Raw genomic sequence first — 27,541 nt, 5'->3', positions numbered from 1 at the left:
ATAGGGTTTCATAAAATCCCTTTGCATCATCTCTTAATCTTTCCATCTTGATACAGTTGCGGTACATTTGCATTCTTTGTACAGAGATGTTGACTTTTTACTGGGCCTGATAGCACATGCCTGTAATTCTAGTATTTGGGAGGCCGAGACAAGAGGATTGCGGGTTCTCAGCCAGCCTCATCAATTTATTATTATTATTTATTATTATTATTATTATTATTATTATTATTATTATTATTTTGGTGGTACTGGGGTTCCTGGAAGCCCTTCTACCTCCGGGCTACACTCCCAGACCTATTTTATATTTTTGAAACAGGGTCTCTTACGCCAGCGCAGCTGGCTTCGAACCTGCGCGATCCTCCTGTCTCTGCCTCCCAAGCGCGGGGATTACAAGTGTGCGCCACCACACCTGGCCAGCCTCGTCAATTTGTAGAAAGCTCCTGGGCTGAATCCCCAGCAACATGAGAGAGAAGGAGGGAGGGAGGGAGGGAGGGAGGGAGGGAGGGAGAGAGAGAGAGAGAGAGAGAGAGAGAGAGAGAGAGAGAGAGAGAGATATTGAGGACCAGTGAAACAGGAAGACCATTTTGCTTTGAAAGGGGCAAGCACACTAGTGCCTGAAAGGGAACGTCACATTCAGAATCAGAGTAAGAGGATAAGGGGACAGGCTGCAGAGACAAGAAATGGGAGCAGAGGAGACCAAGGCCTTGGGATACCAGGCAGGCAGCCGGGCCAGGGAGCTAGGGGAGGTGGAAATGGCTGCCTTCCAGACAACCTGCCGACTGGCTGCCCGGCCACTTGCATTTTCCAGCCCCCAGAGCCTCATGGGAAGAGCATCAGGAGGATTTAATAATGGCTGGCAAATGTCAAATTACACTGAATCTAAACCAAATTCCAGACATTTGGGGCTGTGCAGTCATTAACGATCAATTAGTGCCCTCACTTCTCAGTCAAAGCATTTTTTTTAAGCCTCTCTTTTTCCTGACAAGGAAACTCCTGCCTGGCTGCCCCCCAACCCTAGGCCCCCTTCCCAGCAAAGCAAGGCATTGCGCGCCTGTGATTCAGTCAGCGAGGCAGCAACCAAGCCCCTGTTCTCACCACGGTTTCATGTCCCTGTTTTTCAGGAATGGAAGGAAAACTGAAGTGACATTTTGTACATCTCGTCTTGCAAACACGGGCAAAGGAGGGAGAAATCAAGCATTTTTATCTTTCTTGGGAATCACAGAGCAATGAATGGTAAAGGCAATGTAGACAATTTTCTAAAACCTTACCTCTAGTTAGAAACAAGTGACCAGGGCTCATGTGTTTGGAGGAGTGGTGTGTATCAACCACACTGGGAGGACATCCTGTGAACTCTGTTCGCCTCTGGTGGCCCATGTTCAGACACAGCAGCGGGATCCCGTTCCTGCACCAAGCAGTAAACAGTTAGCACAACAAAAGATGTTGCTCTATTGATAGCTGCGTATCTGCTGTATCCTTCCCTTTCCAAATTAGCTCAGATTTATGGCAGTTCCCTTCCTGTTCCCTGACCCAATCACATCATCTCTGGGTCCTGCAGGTCAGAGGAAAGAGATTAGCAGGAATCTGCGTCCGAACAAGTTCAGGAAGAGCTTTCACAATCCTTCTGAAAATTCCTCTCCTGCTCATGCTTCTCCCTGTGTGGTCTTACAGAGACATTATTTTTTAGAATAACTCTCTCAGAATATAGGAAAGCCCATGTTCTCCAACTGTATCCCTTCCTCTAAAGTACTTGCTAAAATCTGGACTTAAAGCCAGGCCTAAGTCGGGCATGGTGGTGCACACCTGTAATCTTAGCATTCGGGAGGCGGAGACCAGAGGATCTGGGTTGCGGACAGCCTCTGCTAATTAGCGAGGCCCTTCACAGCTCAATGAAATCCTGTTTCAAAACATAAAAAGACTAAGCCGGGCACGGCGGCGCACGCTTGTAATCCCTGCGCTTGGGAGGCAGAGACAGGAGGATCGCATGGGTTCGAAGCCAGCCGCGCGTGCTGGCTTTAGGATACCCTGTTTCCAAATAAAAATGTAAAAACAGGTCTGGGAGTGTAGCCTGGAGGTAGAAGAGCTTCCAGGAACTCCAGTACCACCAAAAAAAAAAAAAAAAAAAAAAAAACATAAAAAGACTAAGTCGGGCATGGGGGCGCACGCTTGCAATCCCAGCATTTGGGAGGCTGAGACCGGAAGATCACAGTTCGCGGACAGCCTCAGCTACTTAGCAAGGCCCTCTGCAACTCAGTGAGACCCTGTTTCAAAATAAAGAAAAAAAAAAAACAAAACAAGGCAGGGGGTGTAGCTCGGAGTGTGAATGCCCCTGGGTTTCATCCCCAGACCTGCAAAATAAATAAATAAATAAATAAATAAATAAATATAGAAAGACTAAAAAATAGGCCTGGGGTTGTAGCTCAGAGGTACAAATCCCCTGGGTTCCATCCCTAGTATGGCAAATAAAACAGGTTTAGCTCAAAGTGCCTTGCTGACAGACATACACAGGTCTTGACGCTGTCTTATATGGAGTTCTTTAAGTGTCCAGCTCTCAGTCATTTCTGTTTGAAAGATGAGATTCAACAGCATAAATGTGGGAGTGAGGAGAGAGACAAAGTTTTAAGAGAACTAGGACTTGACATGGAGAGCGTGTCATTGGTTCCTCTGAGTCAAGGGCGGGGATGTGGTCCTTTGCTCTTGGTCACAGAGCAGTGTTCCTATGTGCAGGTTAAGGCTCTGCCATCTCAGTGCAGTGCAGCAACCACAAGCCCAAAGAAGAAGACTGAGTCAAAACCAAGAAAATAAAAACTCACACCAGCAAACAGTTACGGCCATAGGTCTGTTCTAAGCCCCAAAGGTGGAGCGTGGCAGCACACCTTAGGAGGGGGCGCTGCCTTCTTGGGAGTCACCCTACAGTGAGTGGGGTATAGTGTTTCTCACTGGGATGAGCCCTGAAGAAATGCAGCCAGATAAACAGATGTCCCATCCCCTGACAAATCACACTGCAGATGTTTGAAATGCCATTTATCTCTCTTTTTTTTTTTTTTTTTTTACTAAGTAAAAGTAGAGAATGCTCTTTGCTTTATAATATTGTTTCATTGTTTTACAAAGTGGGTTGGGCGCTCTGAAATGACCCTGAGACACCTGTTTAAATGCTCTCCCACAGCCCACACTCCTCTCCTCTTCTTCCCATCCCAGAGTGCCTGAAGCAAGTCTGCGGTGAACTTCAGAAAATTGTGTTTTACAAAAGAGCCCTCCGTGATTCTGATATGGGTGGTTATTGGCCCACAAGCTGAGAAGCACCACACACAGTGGGCTTCTTCATACTTTGAAGTGGAAGTTCATTTCTATTTGAGGAATAATGGTATCATGTAAACCAAAGACCACCTCTACAGTAATGGAAAGGAGAAGGTATACTTTTGATTATGTTACAGTCTTGAATCTCAGATCCATTGGATAGTTATCTTATTAGTATTATTCTATTGCTCATGTAGTCTTGATGGAAATCTATAAGTGTACGGCTGACACATCTTATATAACATGTGTCTTGAGTGGCTGACTCACTGCCTGGCATAACAGTGTTTAACAAAGGAAGATACGTTGGAATCCTCCCTGCCATCCTGTAATTTTTCTGTCTCTAACTGTACCTTGGGAAACCAGGACAGCGACCAAAATCATTCTCTTAGCACCACCGTTCTAGACTGTGCTGAAAAAATGGACACTGGGAGATAGTGACCAGTACAGAGGAAGAGGAGATGAGGAAGAATAAGCTCCTGGGGGTGCTGGCCCGGGTCCTTGGGGCAGCCCTAGGGAAGGAAAGCCAATGTGGGTTGGGGAGCCTGCTCTTCACCATCATTTTGTAGGTAGGAGGAAGTAGAGAGGAGGGAGAACAGAAAGACAGGAAAAGAGAATAAATGGGAAGAAAAATAAAAGAAAAACAAGACTGGAAAACTGGAAACAAAAAGGTGTTCCAAGAATCAAGAGAAGGATTTAGATTTTAATCTCTCATTAATAGTGTCATCAGATACCATGTATCTTAGAGTATAGTTAGGTATTTCTAGGAAGCCATGGGAAAAAAATTTTTTTTACCAATCTGACATTGAGTCAACTTATGTAAGGTTTCATTGGCAAATCTTCTAGCCCATTTTTCCATTTCACCAGAGCAGGTCAATAATATTGGGGTTTTGATTTCTTTTGTAGCTAAGGATCTTTGAGCAGAAGTTCTATAATCCTAGCTCATGTCTTCTCAAAACAGTCTGCAAACTTAATCTCAAGAACATAGTATTTTGTTGAGCTACAGAAAATATATTAATATTGCTTTGGGCCTGATGTTCAGCGTCCACACATGGTGATCCTTTTTAAAAAAATATCTCACCATGGACCAAAATATATTCCCATCTTTATAAAGGGACTGTTGACATAATGCCCTTAACAAGAAGAATGGTGAAAGTTGTTGCTTCAAAGAAAGCTCAACAATTAGGGGTATGTAAACGCCATTATAATCTAACTAGGGCTACCCTTTTGTTGATAGCTGTTTCCTGTGATAAACTGTGCAGACTTTCATTTTTATCACAAAGGAGACTTTACTGGCAACACATTACTGCTTCAGCTCCTTTATGAAGTTGCTTGACGATCCCATGGCTCTGCACTGATGCCTTCCGAAGGGTCCCCTGCCTACCTACCTGCTTCTTTCTAACCTGGTTCCCAGAGCTGACCACTTGTTTCTGTATTTTTTCTCATTCATAACTTCTGTATCTTCCATCCTTTTTGCACTTAAAACCTTTCCATGTGAAAGGATGAAACCAAGTCCTTCATGAAGACACACATGATGGAGAAGATATAAGGAATCACCTCTTCTTGGCTAGCTATAGTTTAAACATAGGAAAGGCTCACCAAGTGCTGCGTGCGTGTATGTCACTATCACTGTGAATTGCATTATGATGGGAGACTAATAATTCACCAATAAAAGTATTAAACAAAATGTTGGAAAGGCTTTGGGCAAATAACAAATATTTAATGGCAGAGTATCAGGTATCTGGAAGCTGGTTAGAAAAAGTATTTTGGGGGCTGAGCTGTGTGCTTGTGTGCACGTATAGGCAGTGCCTTAGGCATACCAGGAGCCACGCCATGAAGGTGAGCAGATGTTGAAACTCGGCCTCCCTGCAGGCGCTAGTTTCTAAGCATTAATCATTGACTGAAGAACATGGGGAAAAGATATGACTTCCTTGGTGCAGGCCTGGTGCCCTAGGGCTTCATTCCCAGGATCATGAGCCCACTCATTTCCTTTCCCTGGGGTAAATGGTGCTCCAAGAAGGGGAAAGTGAGGCATAAATTGTGCATTCACTTTACTCTCAGGCCACAGTATCTCTTCCCTTCTAAGAGACCTGTGTCCTAAAGTAACTTCCCCGTCATCCAGTCAGTCTTTATTGAATTTTCACATGCACTTACTTTTAAACTCAATTTGAAATGTGCTCCAAGGAACACCCTATGCACTAAATAATTAGGTAAAGAGAAATGGTGAAGCATAAATTTTAAAGAATGGCACACAACAATGCTTCTTAAGTACCATCAGTAGTAATTGAGTGTGTGTATGTGTGTGTGTGTGTGTGTGTGTGTGTTTGTGTGTGTGTGTGTGTGTGTGTGTATTGGGGACTGAACTACCCAGGGGCATTCTAGCACTGAGCTATACCCCCTAGCCCTTTTTTTTTTTTTCATTTTGAAACAAGATCTCCTTAAGTTGCCCAGGATAACCTCAAACCTGTGACCCTCCTCCTCCACCCCCACCCCCGCCCATCTCAGCCTTCTAAGTACTAAGATTACAGGCCTGCGCCAACCATGCCCGGCTGAGCCTTTTAATGAAAGATAAATATGAGTAGTTTCATTTTTAATTATTTTGATTTAGGTTTAAAGGGAAAATAGTTTATCAGCTCAGTAATTTGGGGAATTTTTTTTTTCTCAGTACAAAGCTAAAATACGTATTTGGAGTTCTGGAAACTGTTCACTTCAACAAAAATATGAAGGAAAGAGTTAATAGTGCAAGGATATCACAAGCATCAAGGTCACACTCCAGTGGCTGAAAGTTAAGAAACACTGCCAAGACCAGTCAAGCGTTACTGCATATCAATATCCCTGGGCTGGTCCTTGTTCTGCAAAGAATGTCCTGAATGACCTTGGGCAAGCTGGAACTCTCTGAACCTCAGTTGACTCAAGAAGTGCAATGACATCAAAGGACATCTCCAAGATCCCTTCCAATTCCAGCATGTGACGATCTATATTATTAAGTTCTCTTTATGGCTGGCTGCTGCACCCTCAGCAGTGAGGGACAGAGGGAAAGCCACTGGATTTAGGAGTCAGGGGACCTGCAGGCCATCTCCCATGGGACTTGATCAAGTCACATCCCCCCTTTGAATCCCAGTTCCTCTACTTGTTTTTTCAACCAATTATTTTAATTGATAAAAAATAGTTTGTATTATATATATATATATATATATATATATATATAACATGATATTCTGATACATTGTGGAATGGTTCAATAAAACTAATATATGCATTACCTCATATGTTGATCATTTGTTGTGAGAATACTTAAAACCTACTCTCTTGGCAATTTTCAAGAATAAACACATTGTTATTAATGATAGTCACCATGCTGTCCCATAGAGACCTTGAATTTACTCCTCCTGTCTAACTTAAATTTTGTACCCTTCGACCAACATCTCCCCAGCCCTTCCCATCTGACCTCTGGTAACCATTATTCCCCTCTCTGCATCTATGAATCCAATGATTTTAGATTCACTATATAAATGAGGTCATGCAGCATTTGTCTCTCTGGGCTCACAGTTTCTCTACTGGGGAGGGCAAAGAGTCATGTTGGTGAATAATACCTGCTATTCTATATACCCTTCATGGACAGTTCAAATGCAGTGTATGTAAAATGAAAACTTCTTAAATCTTGTTTCCCCATCCTCTTTCTTTACATCATCTCATTATTTTAAAATATAATGTGGTCATATGTATAGCCGTTTTGTGATCAGACTGAATTTTTTAAAGTAACAGATTAAGTTCAAACCAGTCAACAGTGATCGTTTTTAAAAGTTCAGAAAATAATTTAACATTGAATGAGAAATTGTGATTTTGATGATCATAGATAAACAAGAAAACCATCACCTATCAAACCTCAAAATCTTGTTTCAGTTAAAAATTTTAGCCACCTCCCATTCTAAACCTGTAAGTGGAAAAGCTAGAAATACTAAATTATTTATCAATTCCACTGAACTCTGCTTTTTATGAGGCTCCTTCCTATTAGCCCAGCCTTCCCCACTGGATTCACAACCTCAGATTATAGCTGTCACAAGGTTCACACAGTTGCTCCCCTCCGACCTCCAGGTTGCACTTTCAGACTACTGTCTGTTGAATTCCAGTTATGGTTACTTTTTCACTTAAGTTACCAGTTTACTTATTTGATCTTCTAGTTGACAAGGAGATAAATACTGCTAGAAGGTAATGCACAAAGAACTTGAAACTTTCAAAAAGGAAGAAAACCACCGAGAACACAGCCCTACCCAAAATCAAGTGTAAAGTCATTTAGTGCTGGGGCAAGTGACCCCACAGTCTGGGTCATCCCTGAATTCATATTATATTACAAAAGTGGATGCTCTAAAAGGTTGGAAAGTGGGTAATGTATATTTAGATTTATTGTAAGCAAAAAAAGTCTCTAAATGTGGATGCTTCTGTCTTCCTCAATATTCACTCACATAAATTATCTCATTTCCTTATGACACACAGATTGGACTTAACATTCTCTCCTCTTAACATTTCAGCACAGTTGCAGGTGGTGAGCCACCTAAAACTTCCAATTTGATATCATTTTGTAAATCAGAAAAGCAGAATAATATGCCTTATTCTGGGTGTGTTCAACAAAGCTATCTTATCCCTCTTTGCTCAAAGAAGTTTCTAGGTAGATGATTTTGGGGATTACTCAGCTAGTCCTAGAACCTCAGAGAGGCCAAGGAATAGGGGAAATGTTTGTAGCCTTCGGGTCCTGTACTTTTCCCCCTGGGTCAAACTATAGTCAGTCCAGTGCTACTACGTGTCCAGTTCCCTTGCCTGCTCAAAAGATGTGGCAGCTGATTTTTCCAAACCAATTTCCTGGTGTCTGCAGCACCCACTGTTTTCTTTACCATTTTAGTAGGATTTAGTATGACACAGTCACTCCATTCCTCTCTCTGCCCCTTCCTTACACTGGTTTTCCTGTTTGGAAATCAGGGAATGTCTGTGCCTACACAGCAAGTTTGGTGTCTGAAGCAGTAGTCCTTATTGTGAAAATTTATTGGGAAGTTTGTCATTTGATTCACGTGGTTAAGGTTATAGGTTTCTTGGCATCATATCCATTTCAGTAAGTCCAAAGAATGAGAAGAAGGTGTGAGTTGTACCATGCCCCCAGGGACCAATGTGTTTCGTGGTGTTTCCAGTTAATGGTACCCCATCTCCTGGGGAACAGCCAGGCAAGGAATGCTGGGGTAACTCCATCAGCTGGATGCTCGACTTTCCTCCCTACTGTTGGTCTTTCCTGGAAGTCGTGTGTGGAAGAGCAGATTTGAACCTTTTCAGTTCTGAGAACTTTCCTCAGGCTTTTCATCTCTCTCTGGGACTCCCAGGCTGCTTGTATTTGAACCTACCTTTTGCACGCTGGATTCCTCTACCCCTGGTTGCTCATTTCCTTCCTGCTTTGTTACCATCTCCTATAAATACACTCCCCCTCTTCTTCACCTCAATTATTCCCTCCTCCTTCTTCCCTCCTCCACAGACCTCTTCAAATGATCTGCTCCAGAGATGCTCCTATTTAACACTGTTCCAAAACAAACAGCTCCCTTCTCCCACCAAATAAACGGCTTTCAATAAGGCGCTCCCAACCCCCTAAACAAATAACACCCCATAATCTACCTCATTCTGAAATATTGCCTTTCATAACCTTCAACCATTTGCTCCCTTCCTTCTCTAAAAGAAATTGCCTTCAGTGTTCTTTCTTATTTGGGCACTGAGCTGCCTGCCTCACTGAAATCATAATGTGCATGTGCACACACATGGCCAACAAACTCCGAAGCAAAGAAAAATGGCCTACTACCTTGGACCCTGCTCTTTCTCCAAGAAAAAAAAAATTTTTTTTTTTGTAAGGCATATAAGGACCCATTTGTGTCTCTTTGGGGATTTTTTTTTCCTTCTCTAGTGAAATATGCTAAGGAGAAATACAGTAAGGCATTCCAAGGCCAAACACATTCTACTGTTTATTACACATATTACATTCTTAAATAAAAATGCGTCACATAACATTTTTTGCATAGATATCTTACAATATACCAATTTAAAAAAGAATTATGAAACAGACCAGTAACAAAAATAAATTTTTCTTCATTAATAATTTTGTAACATTAACATACCACCATCATATAATACAAATAATAGTTTTAAATCTTAAGACTTTTGTACAGCAAAAAAACTTGACAAAGTAATATATTTATATATATATATATAAAAAGCTTAAAAAAAATAAAATGTCAAAAAAAGGCATAACCGAGGGCTATAAGACTGGGTACTTCTGTGATATATTATAAATACCAGAGAAGGCCTGAGAGAATGTGACGGGGGGAGGGGAGGGGCTGGGAGTAGGTCTTTCCAAACACACTTGTTAGACACATCTGGCAAAAGGAAAATGTATAGTGCAAAAATAAATTTCTTCAAGCAACTGTTAAGAGGATAATAGAGATTCGAAAGGAAAGCTGTGGGAGCTGGGAAGCTGTGTGGTGAGCGTAGGATGGGGAGAAGGGGCTCGGGAGGGGTCTGGATGGAAGGGGAGGCTTCAAAAACGTTAAACATTTATTTTTGCCTTTGTGTTAGCAAGGAGATCTTGGCCATAACAGGTGTATTTTTCCTCCCTGGAATGAAGCAGAAGTGAAAAATAAGGAAATTAAACTAAGTCTGGGTTCGGATAGGAAGTGCATGCTGGGAAGAGCAAACATAAAGGTTGAGAACCAGCCAATGAGCCCCAAAGCCTTGAGGACCTAGATATGCAGAAATCATTCTGCCTCCAGACTAAAGGCCTAGGAGTAAAATGTCCCCTCTCTCCACCCACTGCCCCTCCCCCTCTATGTGGAACTAACTCCCGGTGTGGTTTTGATATACTGGCAATTACAAGCATCCATCCCCCCAAAAAAAGATATTAGGCACTGGTGGCTACTCCTCCTATACGTCAGTAGCCTGTTTTCCTTCTGCGAAGGTACACTAGGTACATCAGCATACACATCTGGGTGCGTGCGGACATACCACCCTCATTATTCTGACGTGGGGTCCTTTTTATGGCAGTAGACAGAAGCTGGAGGCAAAGCAATTTACGATTCCAAAGCTCACAGTTGAAAAAATTGTATAAACAGTCCCCAACCAAGAACACATCAATATTCCCTCAGGACCACTGAGAGGGAGCCCTGTTTGAAAAGAGTATCTTGTTTGGGGTATTGGTGAAGTGACAGCCTAGGATTTCTCTCTCCTTTTTGATACCTGTTTCCCGAGGACTTATACGTAAATGCAAAACACCTGAACAATACAGTACTATATTGGAAGGATGCATGTAAGAAAGTTAACTGCAGCTCTGTTCCCTTCCTGGGATTTAGTATTAGGATTCCAACAAAGGAGATTAGAAAGAATGTTAAAAGCAAGAGAAAATCCGGAAGCCTTGGGCAATTAGTCATGAGACATCACCTTATTTACAAACAGGTTTTGCTTCCTTTGACACATTTCTGCCGGTCCATCTCAAGTATTTCCAAAGATCCTCCAAGAGGAAAACAGGCCATCAAGAAGGGATTGCTGTATCCTCAGGCCAGGCCCTCTAGTTTCTGAGCAATCACCATGTTTACCGATTTTTAATCCAGGCATCCAGAATTCAAGTTCTCCCTTTCTGCCCCCACTCCTGCCATTCCAGAAATTGCAAGGGAAAGCTTTCATGAGTAAATTTCAACTCAGTTCTACTTAGTGGATTTCCACTTTGGCAATGTTCTGGGTGCAAAACTGTGGCCAGAAATGCTGACCTTGATATGATTATTATTAAAGATGGAAGAAATAACGAGTATGATAGTCCAATGGGTTGCACCTCTGACTTCCCTTTCTTTTTCCTGTTAAGAACAACTCAAGCAAAAGAGAAGACAAAAGCCATTTCCCACTAGATTTTGCAATTTATAAAATGACTTCCATGGAGGAAATCATGTCAAACCATCACATCAAATCAATGGTTCTTGTTCTTGCAATCTTCATTTATTTCTTTTGGCTTTCCCATAGAACACAGGAGTGAAGGCTACAGGCAGAATGTTCTGAATGTGCTGGGTGAGCCATCCCCAAACCCCACATATTTCCCCTTTGATGCAAATAGACATGGATAATCCGAAAGTTTATCCCAAACTAAAGTCCTTAAAAAATCTTCTCTGGCTTCAGAAAAGATTTTTTAAAACCAGAAATCCGTTCCGCTCATTGTGCATGAAGGTTGGCTGTCTTTTACCCTGTTATAATCAGGCAATCGAAGATGTAAAAGGGCACAGGAGGTGTGGATGGGGAGATGGCATTGAGAGAAGGGGGCATTTAAAGGGCTTTCCAAGGAAAAGCACATAGAAGGAAATGGTCAGCATGGAGGTCATTTGGGGTCTCCAATATATATATATATTTTTTTTTACAAAATGCAGCTTTGTCATGGAATCTAAATATTTCTTTTTCTGGACATAATATTCGTCACCACCAGGCATAAGCTGGGCCCGTGAACCAACAGTGGGGCAGGAGGCCAGTAGCTAGGAGCAGCGTTATCATTTCAGGTTCCCATACCTCTGACTGACAGCCATATGGAAGGAGAAAGAAGCATAATTTGAAATAAAGGAAATTGTCGATGGCTTTGAAACACTTTTACTACACACCAAATCGTGACCCCTGGATAAAGCGTGCTTGAGAGGACAATCACAAGAAACACCAGGCCAGGTTTGTCCTTTCAAATTAGGGATCCCCTGGTATATTAGGAGGTAATGATTTAAACAAGAAGGGAGTTTTATGTGTTTCAAATGTCCATAAAAGAAAGCACTGTTAAAAATAACCAGCCCTCTTGGAAGCAGAACACATTTAAGGTTATTCCTTGTAAAACCTGTTCATATCAGAGATGCACAGGTTAGCACAAATCCATTTCTGAAAAGATCAGGGCCACCTCACCCCGTGGTGAGGACTGGTTATCATTCACAGGTGTCAATCTGGGCTGGAGAAGACGTTTCAAAGCCATACTTAGCACCCACCAAATTTTCAGGCCAATTCTCAGCCAACAAATGACTGAAACAAGCAAGCAAGCACCATCATCTGTTTCAGTGCACCCTGCTCAGAAGGAGGTCAGGGGCAGACTACAAAGGACCTCACCAATACAAAAGAGAGAGAAGTTACCAAACATTTTAGACACTGAAAAGGACGGAAGGGCCTTTGTTCTGCCACATTCAAATGAGACCACAGATGACTACGGGGAGCAGACTGCAATGATTACTCTTTTTTTCATTTTTTTTTAAAAAAAACTTTCTCTTTAATAGAGCCTTGCATTGGTCAGTTCAAAAATTAAATTAAGTATTATAAACCCTTAACAATAGCATTTCGAGAGGCAAGAGCAGCTCCAGCTTGGGAGAGAACATTTGTAAATCATGGCAGCCATGGCAGGATGCCATCACTGGCGTGTGCGTGCGTTCATGCTGGAGGCTGCTACAGAAGGAAAGTAAACCAACAAAACTCGGGGTGTCTAAAGTCTCATCTAGTGCACTGACTGGAGGCGCTACAGTTTAATACAGCTGAGGTTCAGGATCCCTCACACATCCTGCATCCAGAAAGGATGTATCACACATTCACATAGAATCCCATGGTACGCCCTGATGGACTGGCCATAAAATGCACTCAAATGCAGTAGAAACTACAAGATTGTCAGCAAACAGTGCTCCAGAAATGGTTTCTAAGTCATGTCTAGTTTTAAATCTTTGGAATAAAACTGATTTTTTAAAATACCCTCCAACTAACATATACATAATTGCCTCCGGCAAATGGACATTTGTGTGTGTGTGTGTGTGTGTGTGTGTGTGTGTGTGTGTGTGTGTATACATGTGTATACGTGCATGTGTGTGTGTGTGTGTGTGTGTGTGTGTTTAGGATGCTTTGTCTTTTTTTGTTTTTCTTTTTTTTCTTTTTTTGTTCTTTTTTTAAAATTTTTGGTCTAAACTGAAAAAATGGAAAAAGAGAAAGAAAGTTCTAAGGGCCAGACTTCAAAACGCCCCAAGTGTCCAACTGGCAGCTACAGCATTTGTGATAAGGAGGATCCTTAACCCTCAGACAAGTAGTTTCAACATTTCAGTAAAAACAAAGGTTGCAGAGAGCTGGAAACTCAAATGCCAGAGATCTTGAAGGTTGCTGTCATATATGTGTTTGTGTTCCTTATATTATGATTTCCTTTTAAAGACTTCAGTTTTGCATCCCAAATGTGCATGGGGTGGCATTTTAACAGTCAGTGAGTCAAACAGTCAAAGGAGGGCAGGAAGGGAGCCAGCTGGTATGAAGGAGCAGCAACCGTGTGCGGACCAAATGCCATGTTTGTTTTTTGAGACGTGTCTTGAAGGGATGGTCCCAGAATATACAAAATATACAAGCTGTCCTAATAACCACCCCACTTACTTGCATAGGCCATTTAATGGTCCTAAAGGCAGTCTTTGGAGTTGAGGCCAGTGCCAGCTAGCTAAGAATGTGGGTAGATAGAGACCAATATCAGATGTGTGTGTGGGGTGACGGGTGAGGAATGTTAACCCCCTTGGAGTCAGCTTGCAGAGTAAATGTGAGGCCTCCGTTGATCCCGGCCGGGTGCTTTAGGTCACAAGCCATGGTGCGCCTAGCCAAAATAAACCCTAGAGCACACTGCGAGAGAGAAACTTTGCCACCCTTTCCTTAAAGGCCAACCCTTCATCCCGCAGTGGCGTTTGCATGGTGCATATTTAACAAGTGGGTAGTATGAGCTCAGTGGATATGAGAGGAAGATAGGATGAGGTTTGTGAAGCCACTAGACGTGGGAGGCATCCTCAGTCTCCCTCACTCCTGGACAGAGGGATATTTTTGGCTTTTTGTCAGGTCAAAACCCAGAGTTAGATTAAGTACACAGCTGCCCTTTGAGACTAGTGACATCTATGCTGTGACTGGTTCTAGGGTGGCAAAGACACACAGCACAGTGGCCGAGCACTACGAGCTGAGGTCATCCTGCCCCAAGGCGGATGAAGAACTATGATGTCCCATCTGATTGGCTGCCGAAAGCTGGACATCCAGTGCCGAGAGAGAAAGAGAGAGAGTCCTGGAGAGGTTTAGTCCATGGAGAAAAGATAAAACATTTAAGCTTCCAAATAAGCTTTTCAAGTTTTCGTTAGCAAAAAACAGAGAGATTTAAAAAAGAAAAAATCTAGCACTGGCAAAAAGGTGAGGCTCAAGGGATATACTGTGATTTATCATCAAAGACTTTATTCTCTTGGCCACTTTGCAGTCATGCTAGAAGTTTCCAGAATCCCTAGTGCATATGGTGTGCAAGAGTCAAAAAGTAAGAAAAGAAAACTCCTCCCTGGAGAGTGAAGTAGAGAAATGCAGACCAGAAAGGCGTAAGGAGTTATTCCAGAATCTGCCGCCTCTAAGGCCGTCGGTATCGACTCGAAAGATCTCAATGGTACTAGGAAGGACCGAAAGCAATCGACAGTTCTGTGAGGAAGTCTGACGCACGGAATAGTGGGACTTTTCACACACAAAGGACAAGTAAACCAAGAGTTAATTTTGGCTACCAAACTGCAATTTGGTTTTCTAGGTCATTTTCCCCCAACTATTTAAAAGAAACATTAGTGCTACACATATGCAACTTTAAGACGTTGTTTTCTCCTATCAAGCTGCACCGAGAGAAGCAGGTTAAATGAGCCCCTCGTCCTGCCGTCCACCCGCAGAGACGTCACATCCATTGGCTTTGATTTCCATTGGCCACAGCGGGAAATAATTCCAATGAGGATGAAGTAAGCAGCCACTCTGCCTTGCTGAGTTCACCTGGTTTCCTCTTTCTCCTCCTCCTCTTTCTTCCTCGTCGTCTTCTTCGCCTTCTACCATCTGACTAGAGCAAGGCATAAGGAATAGACGTATATATTTTAAATATAGTTGAGTGCATGACAGTGCGGATGTGTGTGGGTCTGTGTGGGAGAAGGTGTGTGTGTGTGTGTGTGTGTGTGTGTGTGTGTGTGTGTGTGTACAGAGGTTTATAAGTGAGAACTTTCTTCTGCGAGGCAGTGGGTCCCTGCCGGAAGTCCAGCTCCCTGCCTCGCGGCATTTCCTTCCAACATCGGCCGACACCATGGCAACTCTGGCCTTTAGGGCTTTTAGATATGTCTCTTCATGTGGAGGGCAAGGTGGTCAGACCTGGAAAAACACCTAGAACATATAAACAACAATGAGAGTATTAGTGACATCCAAGGAAGGAATTTTATGCCCAACACCCCTTAAAAAAATGATCAACCTTACTTCAGAGAGAAGCAGGGCACACACATGTTGAGAAAGAAGGCTGTGTGTTGGGGGAGGGGTTGGCTCAGGGCTCAGACTGCTTGAGTTCAAAGCCCAGCTCTTCTGGCAGCTGTGTGACTCTGAACTAATTACCCTCTCTGGGCCTTAACTTCTCCTCAAATGGGGATAACCACAGCCCTATCCTCATAGGCTGGTTGTGAGGATTAGTCAAGATGACAGATGCAAAATCCTCATAGTATTACCTGATACACAGTAAGATTTCAGTGTGTGTTAACTATTAGGGTCCTAAATGTAATTATTAAAGAAGAAATGGATTTGAAAGTGCTTGAACACCATGTGTCATGCTCACATGCTGCAAATATAGTAAAGAATAATTAGCCTGTGTCATCAAGGAGTGGAACTCTGATGTTTGAACACTCAGATTTCTGAGCCAAATTTTTCAATGAAAAGCTCAGAATCGCTGCCTGTGATTGCTTTAGGCCCATGCAGATACTGTATTCAAGTCAAGAAAAAGGGTGTAGAAAGCACACATTTACTGAGTAGGCTATCAAATGCAGGTTCTGTGCTGCAGGATGTGTTCAACGACCCTCCGCAGTGAGTGTCCTTGCCCTGTGTGTGAGTGGTGAACACGCCAAGTTAAGGTCACACGGCTAGCGATGGCAGCCTTGGCCCTGCAGCTCAGATAGATCTGTGAGCCAGTCTTTGGACTAGGTCTTGGTTCTTAAGATCCATAACTGAGTGCCTTTCTCAGCGTCAGAGTGAACCCAGTGGTCACCTGGCCTCTTCTTTCCTCTGACATCAGATACCAGATACTCTCTTGAGTAGCTCCCCTTCTGTGTACTTAGTGGTATGGGGCTGACCTTCCTCCTGTAGGTAAAGTTATGTCCATATGACCTGCTTTGTTACAGTCACGTGATCCATAGAGGCCAATGGGAGGTGATCCTAACAGCTGCTGAAATTATTGGAAGAAAGAAGCTCTCTTTCCAATGGGATTGCTAAATTGTTAAGACATGAACCTAGAGCTGCTGGTGTCCATATTACCATGGTGTGGGAGAGTCTGCTTGAGAAGCAAATCATCAGAGAAACAGAGGACTAGGGGGATGAAAAGATTAAGAAAGAGTCCTGATGACTACGGCTGAGAATCTGGATCCAGCTGAGCACTAAAGACAAGTCTAATTCTGTTCTTGTCAGTCACCTGAGCTAATAAATACCCTCTGACGCGAGCACCCGTCTGGTCAGGTTTCTGTATCTTACAACTAATAGTGTGGGTGTTTCCATATCCCAGCAGCCTGCAAAGTAAGGTTCTAGCTGGAAACCCAGTTAAGTGAGCACGCAGGACAGCTGCCATGCTCGGCTCCGCTGTGTGCACCCCCTCTGGCCCCTTCTCTTGAAATGACCACTTCCTTTCCTATGAGAATGTTCCCAGGCTCTCCCGAAGCCCAAGACGCCCCAGCAGCCAAAACTCTTGTTAGAACGTCAGCAAGCTGCCCTGCTCAGGTTAGCAGAGCTTCCTGTTCAGAGCAGGATTTCCCTGTGTTTGTTCAATCTTAAAACAAACAAACCCCCAAACCAAAAAATATCCACCCTGTCCCCTGACCTCAACACTCTCCACACCCTCTATTTGTGTCCGTTCCTCAACTAGGTACCTGTACAGGACAGGACTTCAAGGAAATGAAGCCAAAGAGGACAAAGGTACAATGAGAAACAAAACCAAATAGGAAAATTATAGCAGAAAAATCTAATCCAGTAACACACTGAATAATAACAATGTCCATTACACCCATGTATTTTAGGCCCTGACTTGATATGAGAAAGCTAGCTGGATAATCCCTTAGAGATCACTGCAAAGGAGATTTGATTTGCTCTGAAACCGTGAATGTTGCTTTGGTACACAGAAAAAGCTATGTAGCCTGCTGGGAACTTAGTATTTGCCCGCTGCCTGTTCCCTTTGCCCCCTCCTTCCTTTATCTGAGTAAACTAGGAAAAGAAGATCCAAGTTGGAGATTTCTCCTTGTAGGCACTTCTTTTAGAAAGTTACCCTCTTCCCAAGAACTCCACAATAAAAGGTCTGATTCTTGTCCCCAGTGCTAGTTGATATGTTAACAGAATTGCTGAGGCTGGCTTCTAACCTGTAAGCTTCCTGTCTCAGCCTCTCAAGTACTGGGATTACAGGTGCGAGCCACCACACCTGGCTGTTTTGCTTTTTTAAATTCAATACTTTAGTGAGATATTTAGTTATAATTAATTTATTAATTTAAACTTAGAGAGTTCCACATAAGAATAGTAAAAGATAATAAACTCAGCATCTAGAATGCAGAATCAAATACTTTCAAGGGTAATATACCCCCCAGAGCGTATTTATAACTGTATAGCAGCTGCTATATAGTTACAAATAAGAAGGTCTTCAATGACTGAAATCCATACATTACAGAGCACTAGTCACATCCCACAGGCATTTCTCCTGCTTATGAAAAGGGCACATCAAAGTCGCATGGGTACTGACAGCAATCCTCTGAGGGACCAACGGGCCAAGATACTGGCTGGAATTTCTCACCATCTATCAGTACAGCGGCATCAAGATTGAAGCGCCCCATAAACTGGCCCAGATCTTGGATGCACCCCCCCTCAGGGGTCCCCTGGACTGTAGCTGCTGAGCCGGTCCAGCGCTGTTCTGCATATTGCCTCTAATTGAAGCAGAGCCCTGTTCACCACCATCAGCAGTCTCATGCGCTACAGGCTGCGAAATGACCCATCCCTGTAGCAACGTGTCACTCAGTGGGCTGCGCAGTTCTATCTCCTGGTAAGGAAATGGCACAGAGGCCTCACTCATGTCTCTCCACACCAGAATCTTCAGCCAGAGGTCAGGAAACCCAGTGCCTCCAGGGGCAGATAAAGTATGTGCATGCAGTGAACTAAGTGTTGGAAGCTCACTGCACTCTTGAACTCCTTCCACTTCTGATAATGCATAGCTACAAAGTAATACTGCTCTTTGGCAAGAGAAAACAAGCAGAGCAAGGAGGAGAATACTTGGCAACAAATGGCTCGCTTCCATGTTGGGAGGCAACAGGGAGTGGTAAGGACAGCGGAAAAATACTTGCTACGCCACGTGGTCATCACAAATGGCCCGTGGTAGCTCATCAGCCCCAGCCAATGACAGCTACGCGGGGCTGTGAGCCCACAGTGGCCAGATCTGATTCTTTTCAGACAAATCCAGAAATACAGATTCTTTCATGTGATGTTTCATGAGCTTAAATATTGGCTAAGTAAATAAATGACAACAGCTCATGCATTTTAAACTATCCTGTGGACAAAATAATAGCCTATGCTGGACTTAGCATGTGCCTTAAAAAAGGGAGTTCTAAATAGTCTGATTGCTCAAATATTAAAAGGCAAAAAGTAGTGTGCAAGCATAGAATGTGGTATCTGTCTGCAATCCTGCCAAGGGCTCCATTGAACCCTCAAGGTAAAAGTCTCAATGCCAACTCCAAATCACTCCAGACCTTCCCTTGTCTGCTTTGGGCCCACTCCAATTGCCCACACCATTTCCCAAGACTGTCCATTCTGAGCACGCAGGATGTCATTGAACACAGGCTCTGCCTGTCAGGAGACACCCAGTGAGGTCTCGCTCCTTATTTCCAGCACTGTAAAAAATGCCTGTGCCAAGGGACCTTGAGGATACAGCATCTCCCCAAGTACCACATCGCAGAATTCATCCCATCTGCCCAAAAAATATCTAGCTCTGAAAATTAGAGTGTTGTTTTTTTTAGTTACATTGTTTTTGTTTTTGTTTTTAGGTACAAGGGATTGAATCGAGAGACATTTTACCTCTAAGTAATACCCTATTTGATTATTTTATTTCAAGCTGCTGAGGCTGGCCTTGAAGCTGCAATCCTCCCAAATCTCTGCCTCCCAAGAACTGGGATTGCAGGCGTGCAGCACAACGCCCAGCTAATCATAACGTATTTTAATGAGGAAAATAAAGCAAAAGACTAACCAAATTACCCATCACTGACATCTCCTTTGCTGAAATATTCAATAGGTTCTGGCTATTTCACCATAGAAACCACACAAACAGCTATATCAAATGTTAGCATATTGACTTTGGAAAACTTGCAAATTCCTTAATAAGTGGAAAGACTGGAAGAGAGGAACAGTAATTTTGTCAATTTCACCCAAGAACTCTGTCTGTTTCCAAGAATTATGGCAACTCATAATGCTCACAATCTCCAAGGAACAGCCCCAACACCCTTCAAGGACAAGTGACTAGTGTGTGTACCTACAGCTTTCATACCATAACAAGTTACAAAGAATTTGTCTTCCTCTCAGGTGGAATCACAGACTGTCCTCCCTCAAAGGATGGTGCAGTCACCATCTGCCTGGCCTCTTTATTAGCCAGGGAACCAAGGAAACACGAGATGGGAACTGAAGGGCTGCCCAAGGGGAAGAGACTTTCCCGGGGCATACTCTATAGAAGAACGGCTGCTGCTGACTCAGGGACACACAGGGGGCTTCTAGGGAAGGGAGCGGAAATTAAAGGAGCTGTGTTCCTGGGAGGTGGCGCAGAATTCCAAGGGAGTGAGACACAATGGCTTCTTGGTGGCATGTGCTTCCTCAGCCCTGAGCGGGAGGTTATCACTGGGCTCCAGGAGGCACAGGGTCCTTATTTAGTTCTTCAAGAATGAAGATAAGAGGAAAATAGCCTCTTCAGGAAGGGTGGGGGAAGGAAGGAGGAAGAACATAATTGCCCTTTTGTAATCATCTCAAAGGAGCACCAAGCCAATTTGGCCAACCATGAGCCTTGGACATCCCGGCCCTGCTCATCCTCCTCCTCGAACAAGCAAATACTACAGAGGAAGGCCCAGCTGGCGGGAGGTGAGGGCACCGGGCCTGGGGGAGGCAGGATGCACCAGCGATCATATTTCCTCCAAGGAGAGCCAGACCACTGCCGACATCCTGCGAGCTGCTGCCCGAGCCGGGGAACCCTGAGGCTTTCAGGGGCTTTTATCATATTAGAGGCATTTTTCTCATCATAACCGAGACCTTTAGTATTGCATTAAAAAATGGTTAATTTTCTTAAGCTTCCTTTTAAACACAGAAATAGGATTAGAAGGATAACACGCTCAGATGCAAGCCCATTATTTGATTATGTCTAAACCTAATCCTGCCTTCACCTTGGCCTGCAGAGTCTCCATTTTGGGGTTTATTGGTTGATAATGCCAGGGCTGTCAGATACTATTACTTGGGTGGTACTGGTTGCTATGTGATCCCTCCTCCACTATTGAATGCTGAAGGCTTTAAATTGAATTACACGGTGAGTTCTCTAAGCGTTGCCATAGTTTGGACCCTTCTGCCTACCTTCAAGGAGGAAAGAATGGTCTAGGCCTCCCAAGAAGCCAAAGAATGGGGGCTTTCGTTAGTAAATTCATCTCCAGTAATATTTTGGAAAAAAGCCCCGTAAGCTAACTTTCTTCCATTAAGCAAGCTTTTTATTGCTTCATATTAGGAAGGGTGAGGGGAAGCAGTATTGATGTTAATAAAAAGATGAGAAGAAGCAGCTTTAGGTAACCATCCTCTACCCTATTACTTTTCCTATTATACTAAAATGATCTGTCCCATCATCTCCCTGAGGGCAGAAACCATATCATGTTGATATCCAGTGACCAACAGAGCTCTTGGCCCAAAGTAAGGGTTCAGTAAGTGCTCGTATGACGAAACCAGGAATTCATACTACCTCTTAATTACAGGCAGGAGAGCACACTCCCTCATTGCTTTTCCCAGTGGAGAAGTAAAAGGCATTCTCAGGCTCAAATATCTGTGAGACTGGCTTGTGGTAAATTCAAAAACACTCATCTGGAACATCCTTGCACACCCACTTTGTCGCCTCCCCTCGACATCCCAGCAGCTTCTATGCCCCCTTACCTGTCGCAGTGGTTGCATTTAAAGGGCTTTGCACCTGTGTGTTTCCTGTAGTGCCTCGTGAGCTCATCGCTCCGTGCAAAACGCCACTCACACCCTTCCCAGGAGCACTTGTAAGGCTTCTCACCTGCACAAGAAATGGAAGGACCATGGTCAGCAACAAACATCCCATTCCTGCTTCTGCTGCTGGTGGTCAGTCTTAGAAAAGGGCTGCATAAATCATTCTCCAAAGGCTAGATTTCCTAACATTTTTTTAAAGTATGCTACTTTAAATATATATATGTCCTGGTGCTTTTGTTTTGTTTTGTTTTAACCTTCAAACGTGGTTTCATAAGATCCTCAAACCTGAAGCTGTCATTTCAGTTCCCAGAGTCAGAGCATGTCCTTCGACTTGGGAAGGATCAATTTTTATTTATTTTTTCTTCCCCACAGCACTCTGACCCCCCACAGTCCAAGCAGAAAGGAAATGTGCTATTTTCATCAGAACCACAAATGCTTCTCATTCTATTTTTCTCTAGAACCTACAGCAATTTGCCATTTCAGGCTTTTTTGTCGTCTCTCTCTCCTCCCCTGCTACCACAAACCATCGCCAGGTATCTGACTGACAAGACAGCCAGCCCAAGTCTCCTAGAACCACTGTTCCATCGAGTAAATGTAACTGCTGGACCTTCAGGAAAAGGACTATGATTCGAGAGAAACAAACAAAAAATAACTCTTGATGATTTCTGGCATCTTGAAAAATACTGTCATAAAGTGCTAGTTAGGAAGCCTGTAACTTAATGACTCTCCAACTTTCATATTAGAGAACAACATACATTATTACAAAGTATTTTAAGAATTCATTTGTAGAGCAAGGTTTTAGTCACAGACACGATGCTTAGAAACATGAAATCCCAGCCTGTGCTCACATAACCTTCCCCTAGAGTAAATACAGAAGAAAGAATATGTAAAAGAAAGGACATGACTTTGCCTCACGCCTTTTTATTTTTAATCTGTCACACCTGTCACCAAAAATGACAAATATAGACCTTTCCAGCTGTATTATGGGCTGGTTCTAATTAAGAAGAAAAATAACCTAAATGCCCCATGAAATCGAAACTTGGCCCTTGCCACCGACGGGCAGGTGAGCACAGCAGGTAAGACTGCTGAAGCCAACCTTCTGAGGCTCAGTTTCCACTTCTGCTCTTACTGGTCGGTTAGGCTGGGCAAAGCTGGGTAACCTTGGGCACGTTAACAGACCTCTCCATGCCTCTGTTTTCTTAGAGATAACGAAAGAATGCACCATCAAATGTGTGGAAAAGATAAACCAACACACATACAAATGGCATCTCAATTAGAACATTGGCCAGCACATATGAGATTCAAATAACTGGCAACCATTATAAACCTTATAACTCAAAGTGTGAAGGTGCAGAGGTACCACAGCACTACAGACGTGACATTATTTCTTCATTTTTAATAGCTCAGTCTTCACTATGTCGCCCTTCAGAAGACATCGCCCCGCTACGACACTTGACCTACTTTCTTTCCATCTTTCCCTTCCCTTTAAACGTGACTACAAAGCACTCACAATTCTCTGTTTGTATCACCTAGAATCAAACCAAACATGCTTGAAATTTTTATTTCATTAAATCGGTGCCCTAGTGAGTCACTGCTCTGTAAGACCCAGAGAGAAGAGGAATGAGACACACGGGCCTTTCTTTTAAAAAGAACCAAGAGGACATGAAGGAGTGCTGAAAGCCCAGGAGGAAACCCATTCATTTTTGGAAACCAGGAGAAAAAAAAAAATGAATCACTGAGCAGTGTTAAAAGTTCACCTTCTGGATCCTTAAAGCCAAAATTTTAGCAAAACTGTACCTGCTGAAGAGAAGGTACTGTGTGAAGGCATCACATCAACTTGGGGGTCAGCACATTTGGGACTTTATTGACCCTGGACTCTAGACCTCTGTATCCTTATCTGTTTAATGGGGGACAGGCTTTGGAAGTTTAACAGGTTGTCATGTATAAGACACATGTCTTGAGCCTGGCACCCAACAGATATTCAATTAATCTCAATTCCCTCTCCTCTCCTGATATTTTCAAGCCCCCTATGGAGAAAAGTCTAACTAGCTGTCAATAAAACCTTAAGAGCTCATGGCTTCTAGAATCACTCTGGGCAGCCTAAATATTAGGAAACAGGGAACCTGGTTTAAATATTTTCTCAGTATATTGATGGAGAATGGTTTTGAACCAGAGTGTTCTTTCAAGTCTGTTCTGAGCGAGTGGGACACTAAAGGTGGGTAAGAGACCCCCGAGTGTTCTCTCTGGGTGACGTGCTGGCGTCATGTACTTAATGCCATCAATTACCCACCAGGCGCTGTTATTTCAAGTGGAAATGTGGCACAAACAAAAATAAATAAAGCCGGGCGTGGTGGCACACGGTTGTAATCCTAGAACTTGGGAGGCTGAGGCAGGAAGATCACACAGGTTCAAAGCCAGCCTCAGCTACTTAGTGAGGCTCTCAGCAACTTAGTGAGACCCTGTTTCCAAATAAAATATAAAATAAAAATCTGGAGTATAGCCCGGAGGTAGAAAGCCCCTGGGTTCCATCCCCAGTACTACAAAAAAAAAAAAAAAAAGAATTAATTACATTTTTTTTTTTTGTAGTACTGGGGCTGTAATCCAGGGATATTCTACCACCAAGCTACACCCCCAGCCCTATTTTTTTATTCTTTATTTTGAAATAGTGTTTCACTAAGTTGCAGAGTGCTTCACTAAGTAGCTGACTAGCTACTATCTCAGCCTCCTATCTCAGCCTCCCAAGTACTAAGATTACAAGTGTGTGCCACCACTCCCAGCGTAAATGAAAATTTAAAACAGGAGAAGTAGGCGTCTAAGACTTTAGAAATTCAAAATGTCCTCACTCCCAAACACCTTGAAATTTAAGTAAAATTACAGCTTCCCGGCACCTTCAAAATACAAGATTTGAGAAAAATCCCATGAAATTCTTCAACAACAGTCTGAGACATCCAGTCCCCCAAATCAATTCCACAGTCGAACTGACCCATCCATCACAGGCAGCCACATTCTGAAGGTCACTGAAAGGACAAAGAAAATAAAGGAGACTGAAGTGGGTATCTGTGAGTGTTTCAAACTATTTGATTTTTTCTTTTGCCAAATTCTTTTAACCAATTTTGTTTTATTTTGACAAATCACACCAAGGTTTTAGTTACTCCCCAGAAAACACTGTCGCTGCTTAGTTAGTTCCTGGCACACATCGACTCTCCGATGCAGAAGCTACCTCAGTGTGCTTTCAGAGGCTCTGTCACCACTGGCCACTGTCTAGAGAGAAACTGCAGAGAGCCTGATGTGGCTCAGAGTCTTGTCATCTAACAGTTTTCTGCTTGTGGCCAGGTGCTCTACAGAATCACACACAGAGGGCAGGCTCCACTGTGCCCTGATATTTTAGCCACGTTATATTAAAGTGATTCATCAAGCTATTTCCCCAGTGTCTAACAGGTTTACCTTCAAGGTGCCATCTCTGCAAATACTCACTACTAAGAAATTTAAAAGTCAAGAAAAGTTTTGTTGTTGTTTTGTTTTGCTTTGTAGTACAGGGGTTGGAACCCAGGGGCATTCTACCTCCGAGTTACACCCCATGTCCTATTTTTTATTCTTTATTTTGGTGGTACTGGGGTTCCTGAAAGCCCTTCTACCTCCGGGCTACACTCCCAGACCTATTTTTACATTTTTATTTGGAAACAGGGTCTCCTAAGCCAGTGCGAGCAGCTGGCTTCGAACCTGTGCGATCCTCCTGTCTCTGCCTCCCAAGCGCGGGGATTACAAGCATGCGCCACCAGGCCTGGCTTTTTTCTTTATTTTGAAACAGGGTCTCACTGAGTTGTAAAGGGCCTCACTAAGTAGCTGAGGCTGGCTGTGAACTGTGATCCTCTTGTCTCAGCCTCCCAAATGCTGAGAATACAAGTGGGCGACACCATACCGGGCTAAGAAATGAGTTTAGTCAAATGAAGGAGTAGTGCCCCCAAACAAGTAGACTCCAGAGACCAGAGAAGGAGAAAAAATACACGGAATTGGAAATAAGTCTTTTTATTTGGGTCCCAGAAATAGTGGGCTTAGTTTGGCCTCACTCTCAGATTTTGTATTCAGTCCCATAATTCATCTCTACTGGTGAGGGAGGTCAGTGAAATTCTTCCTGACAGCATTTTTTTAGTGTGGCCAAGATAGTAACTGCACACCAATAGATCTGAGGGTTCGACACACCTTTTGCCACAAAGCATTAGTTTTCATCCTAATAGCCTATCTGAAGAGTTTTGCTCATTCTGTAAAAGCTTGGGTCTCTTTCTTTGTAAAAGAAAAAATGTTTCCTTACTTTTTGAGAAAGAGAAAAAGAGACAAAGAAGCAGAGAGGTGGGAAGCTGGTGACAGTCCAGTTCTAACTGGAGCAGTTTCCTGCTAAATCAGCTCTTCTCCCTCCTTCTACCTTGTCTTTCTCTCTCCCTTCTCTCCTCCTCCACTCCAGATACTTCTCCTGGGTATAAAACAGAAAATGCCACCCACACATTTACAATACCTGGAGCAACACACATTCCACTTGCTGCACCTCAAGGTGAACTCGAATGTTCACGAGTGCTATTTGAGATGGGGAGAAAAAAGAGGCTTAAAAACACCAGGACTCAAGTCCAGAAGGGTTGTGTGCGGGGAACGAAGGGGGCACATTGCAGAGATGGAGGGAGAGGCTGCACATCCTCCTGCCCTGCCCACAGCTCTACAAGCAGAGGACTCTCCGAACCTCCTGAGTTTTAGGGAGAATATCAAGAACCAATCTCCCCATCTGGTAATAACCTCAGGAAGCCTGTCCCTCTGGGGAGCACATGCCATCTCAGAAGTGACAGCAGTCTAATCAGGTGTAAACAGATTTACAGCCAGATGAGGGCTCTTAAGGAGAGGAAAGGGTGCTTGAAAAACATGACTGACATTTAGTGAGGTTGAATCATAGCAAGAACTCGTGTTCTCCCACAAAGTGGATCTGAAATGGAGTGTGGTCTAAACCACTGTGGCATTTATTCAGTTTTCTACAGGGTCACTCTGCCTACATCGTGATCATCAGATTCAACTGATCAAGGCACCTCATCATAAATACTTTCTGTGCATACTCCTCTGATGTATGTAGATTTATTCATGAGTTATACAGATGTGCTAACGTTCTAGTATATTAGATATTATAAAATGTGCATTCAATAGGACAATTAAAAAGAATGAGAACAAATTAAATATAAATAGAACTTATACATTTTTCTTCTTGCACTCAAAGGATTATAAATTAAATATAAATAGAACTTATACATTTTTTTCATGCACTCAAAAAGGCTGTAAATTAAATATAAATAGAAGTTATACATTTTTCTCCTTGCACTCAAAAAGACTGCATTGCACAAGCATGCCTCTGAGGCCAGTGCCTGGTGGGATATGTGAAAATAACTGCTCCCGCTGGCCTCCCGCTGCCATGCCCGGCCCCGACAGTCTCTTCTCCCTGCAGTGGTCAGAGAATCCTTTGAAAATGTAAATCACAGCATGTGTATCCCGTTCAGGGGACCGTAATATATTACATATCCATATAATTGGTTCCTTTGACATTCCCTGGTTTTTATTTCATGCATTTAAAGACATTATTCTGTAAAAGGTACCAGAAGGCTTTGCTAGACTGCCAAACACATTTCTGACCCCAAAAGAGGTTAAGATGAAATAGAAGTAAGTACTCCACTGGATCCCTATCACTCTATGCCCGGAGGTCCCTGCAGTCCAGTGTCTGCATGGTCCAGCTCCTGGCCACCTTCCCAGTCCTGCCCACCACCCTGCCTGCCTTGAACCACCACACTCCTGATCAGGGTCTTGGCACCTGCTACTCCCTCCGCCTGGAACACTCCTGGTTCCCTCATTTCCTTCTTCATTCAGGTCCCTGCTAAGTGCCTCCTCCCTGGAGAGTCCTGTCCCCACTCTTCTCTATTAAAAAAAAAAAATTGGCTTGTGCCACTTTATCCCCAACACT

At 43.3% G+C, this 27,541-nt stretch overlaps 1 protein-coding gene across 2 annotated transcripts in view; it reads right to left on the bottom strand.

Annotated features, from left to right (window-relative positions):
* Window positions 1-15,437: 15,437 nt before the first annotated feature.
* KLF7 (KLF transcription factor 7) overlaps window positions 15,438-27,541 on the bottom strand; it is a gene marked incomplete at both ends in the record, with an annotated part of 83,576 nt that continues 71,472 nt past the window's right edge. Inside the window, 2 exons of one of the 2 annotated variants that reach the window (XM_080689543.1) lie at window positions 15,438-15,489; window positions 21,499-21,622. In XM_080689543.1, the coding sequence (XP_080545669.1) occupies window positions 15,438-15,489; window positions 21,499-21,622 (176 nt within the window). The remainder of the gene's footprint in view (window positions 15,490-21,498; window positions 21,623-27,541) is intronic. The other variant, XM_080689544.1, reaches the window with a different exon arrangement.

The sequence above is a fragment of the Muscardinus avellanarius genome (assembly GCF_963383645.1).
Source record: "Muscardinus avellanarius genome assembly, chromosome: 2".
NCBI lineage: Eukaryota > Metazoa > Chordata > Mammalia > Rodentia > Gliridae > Muscardinus > Muscardinus avellanarius.
The sequence above is the reverse complement of the archived record's forward strand: the minus strand, read 5'-3'. Positions and strand labels throughout refer to the sequence as shown.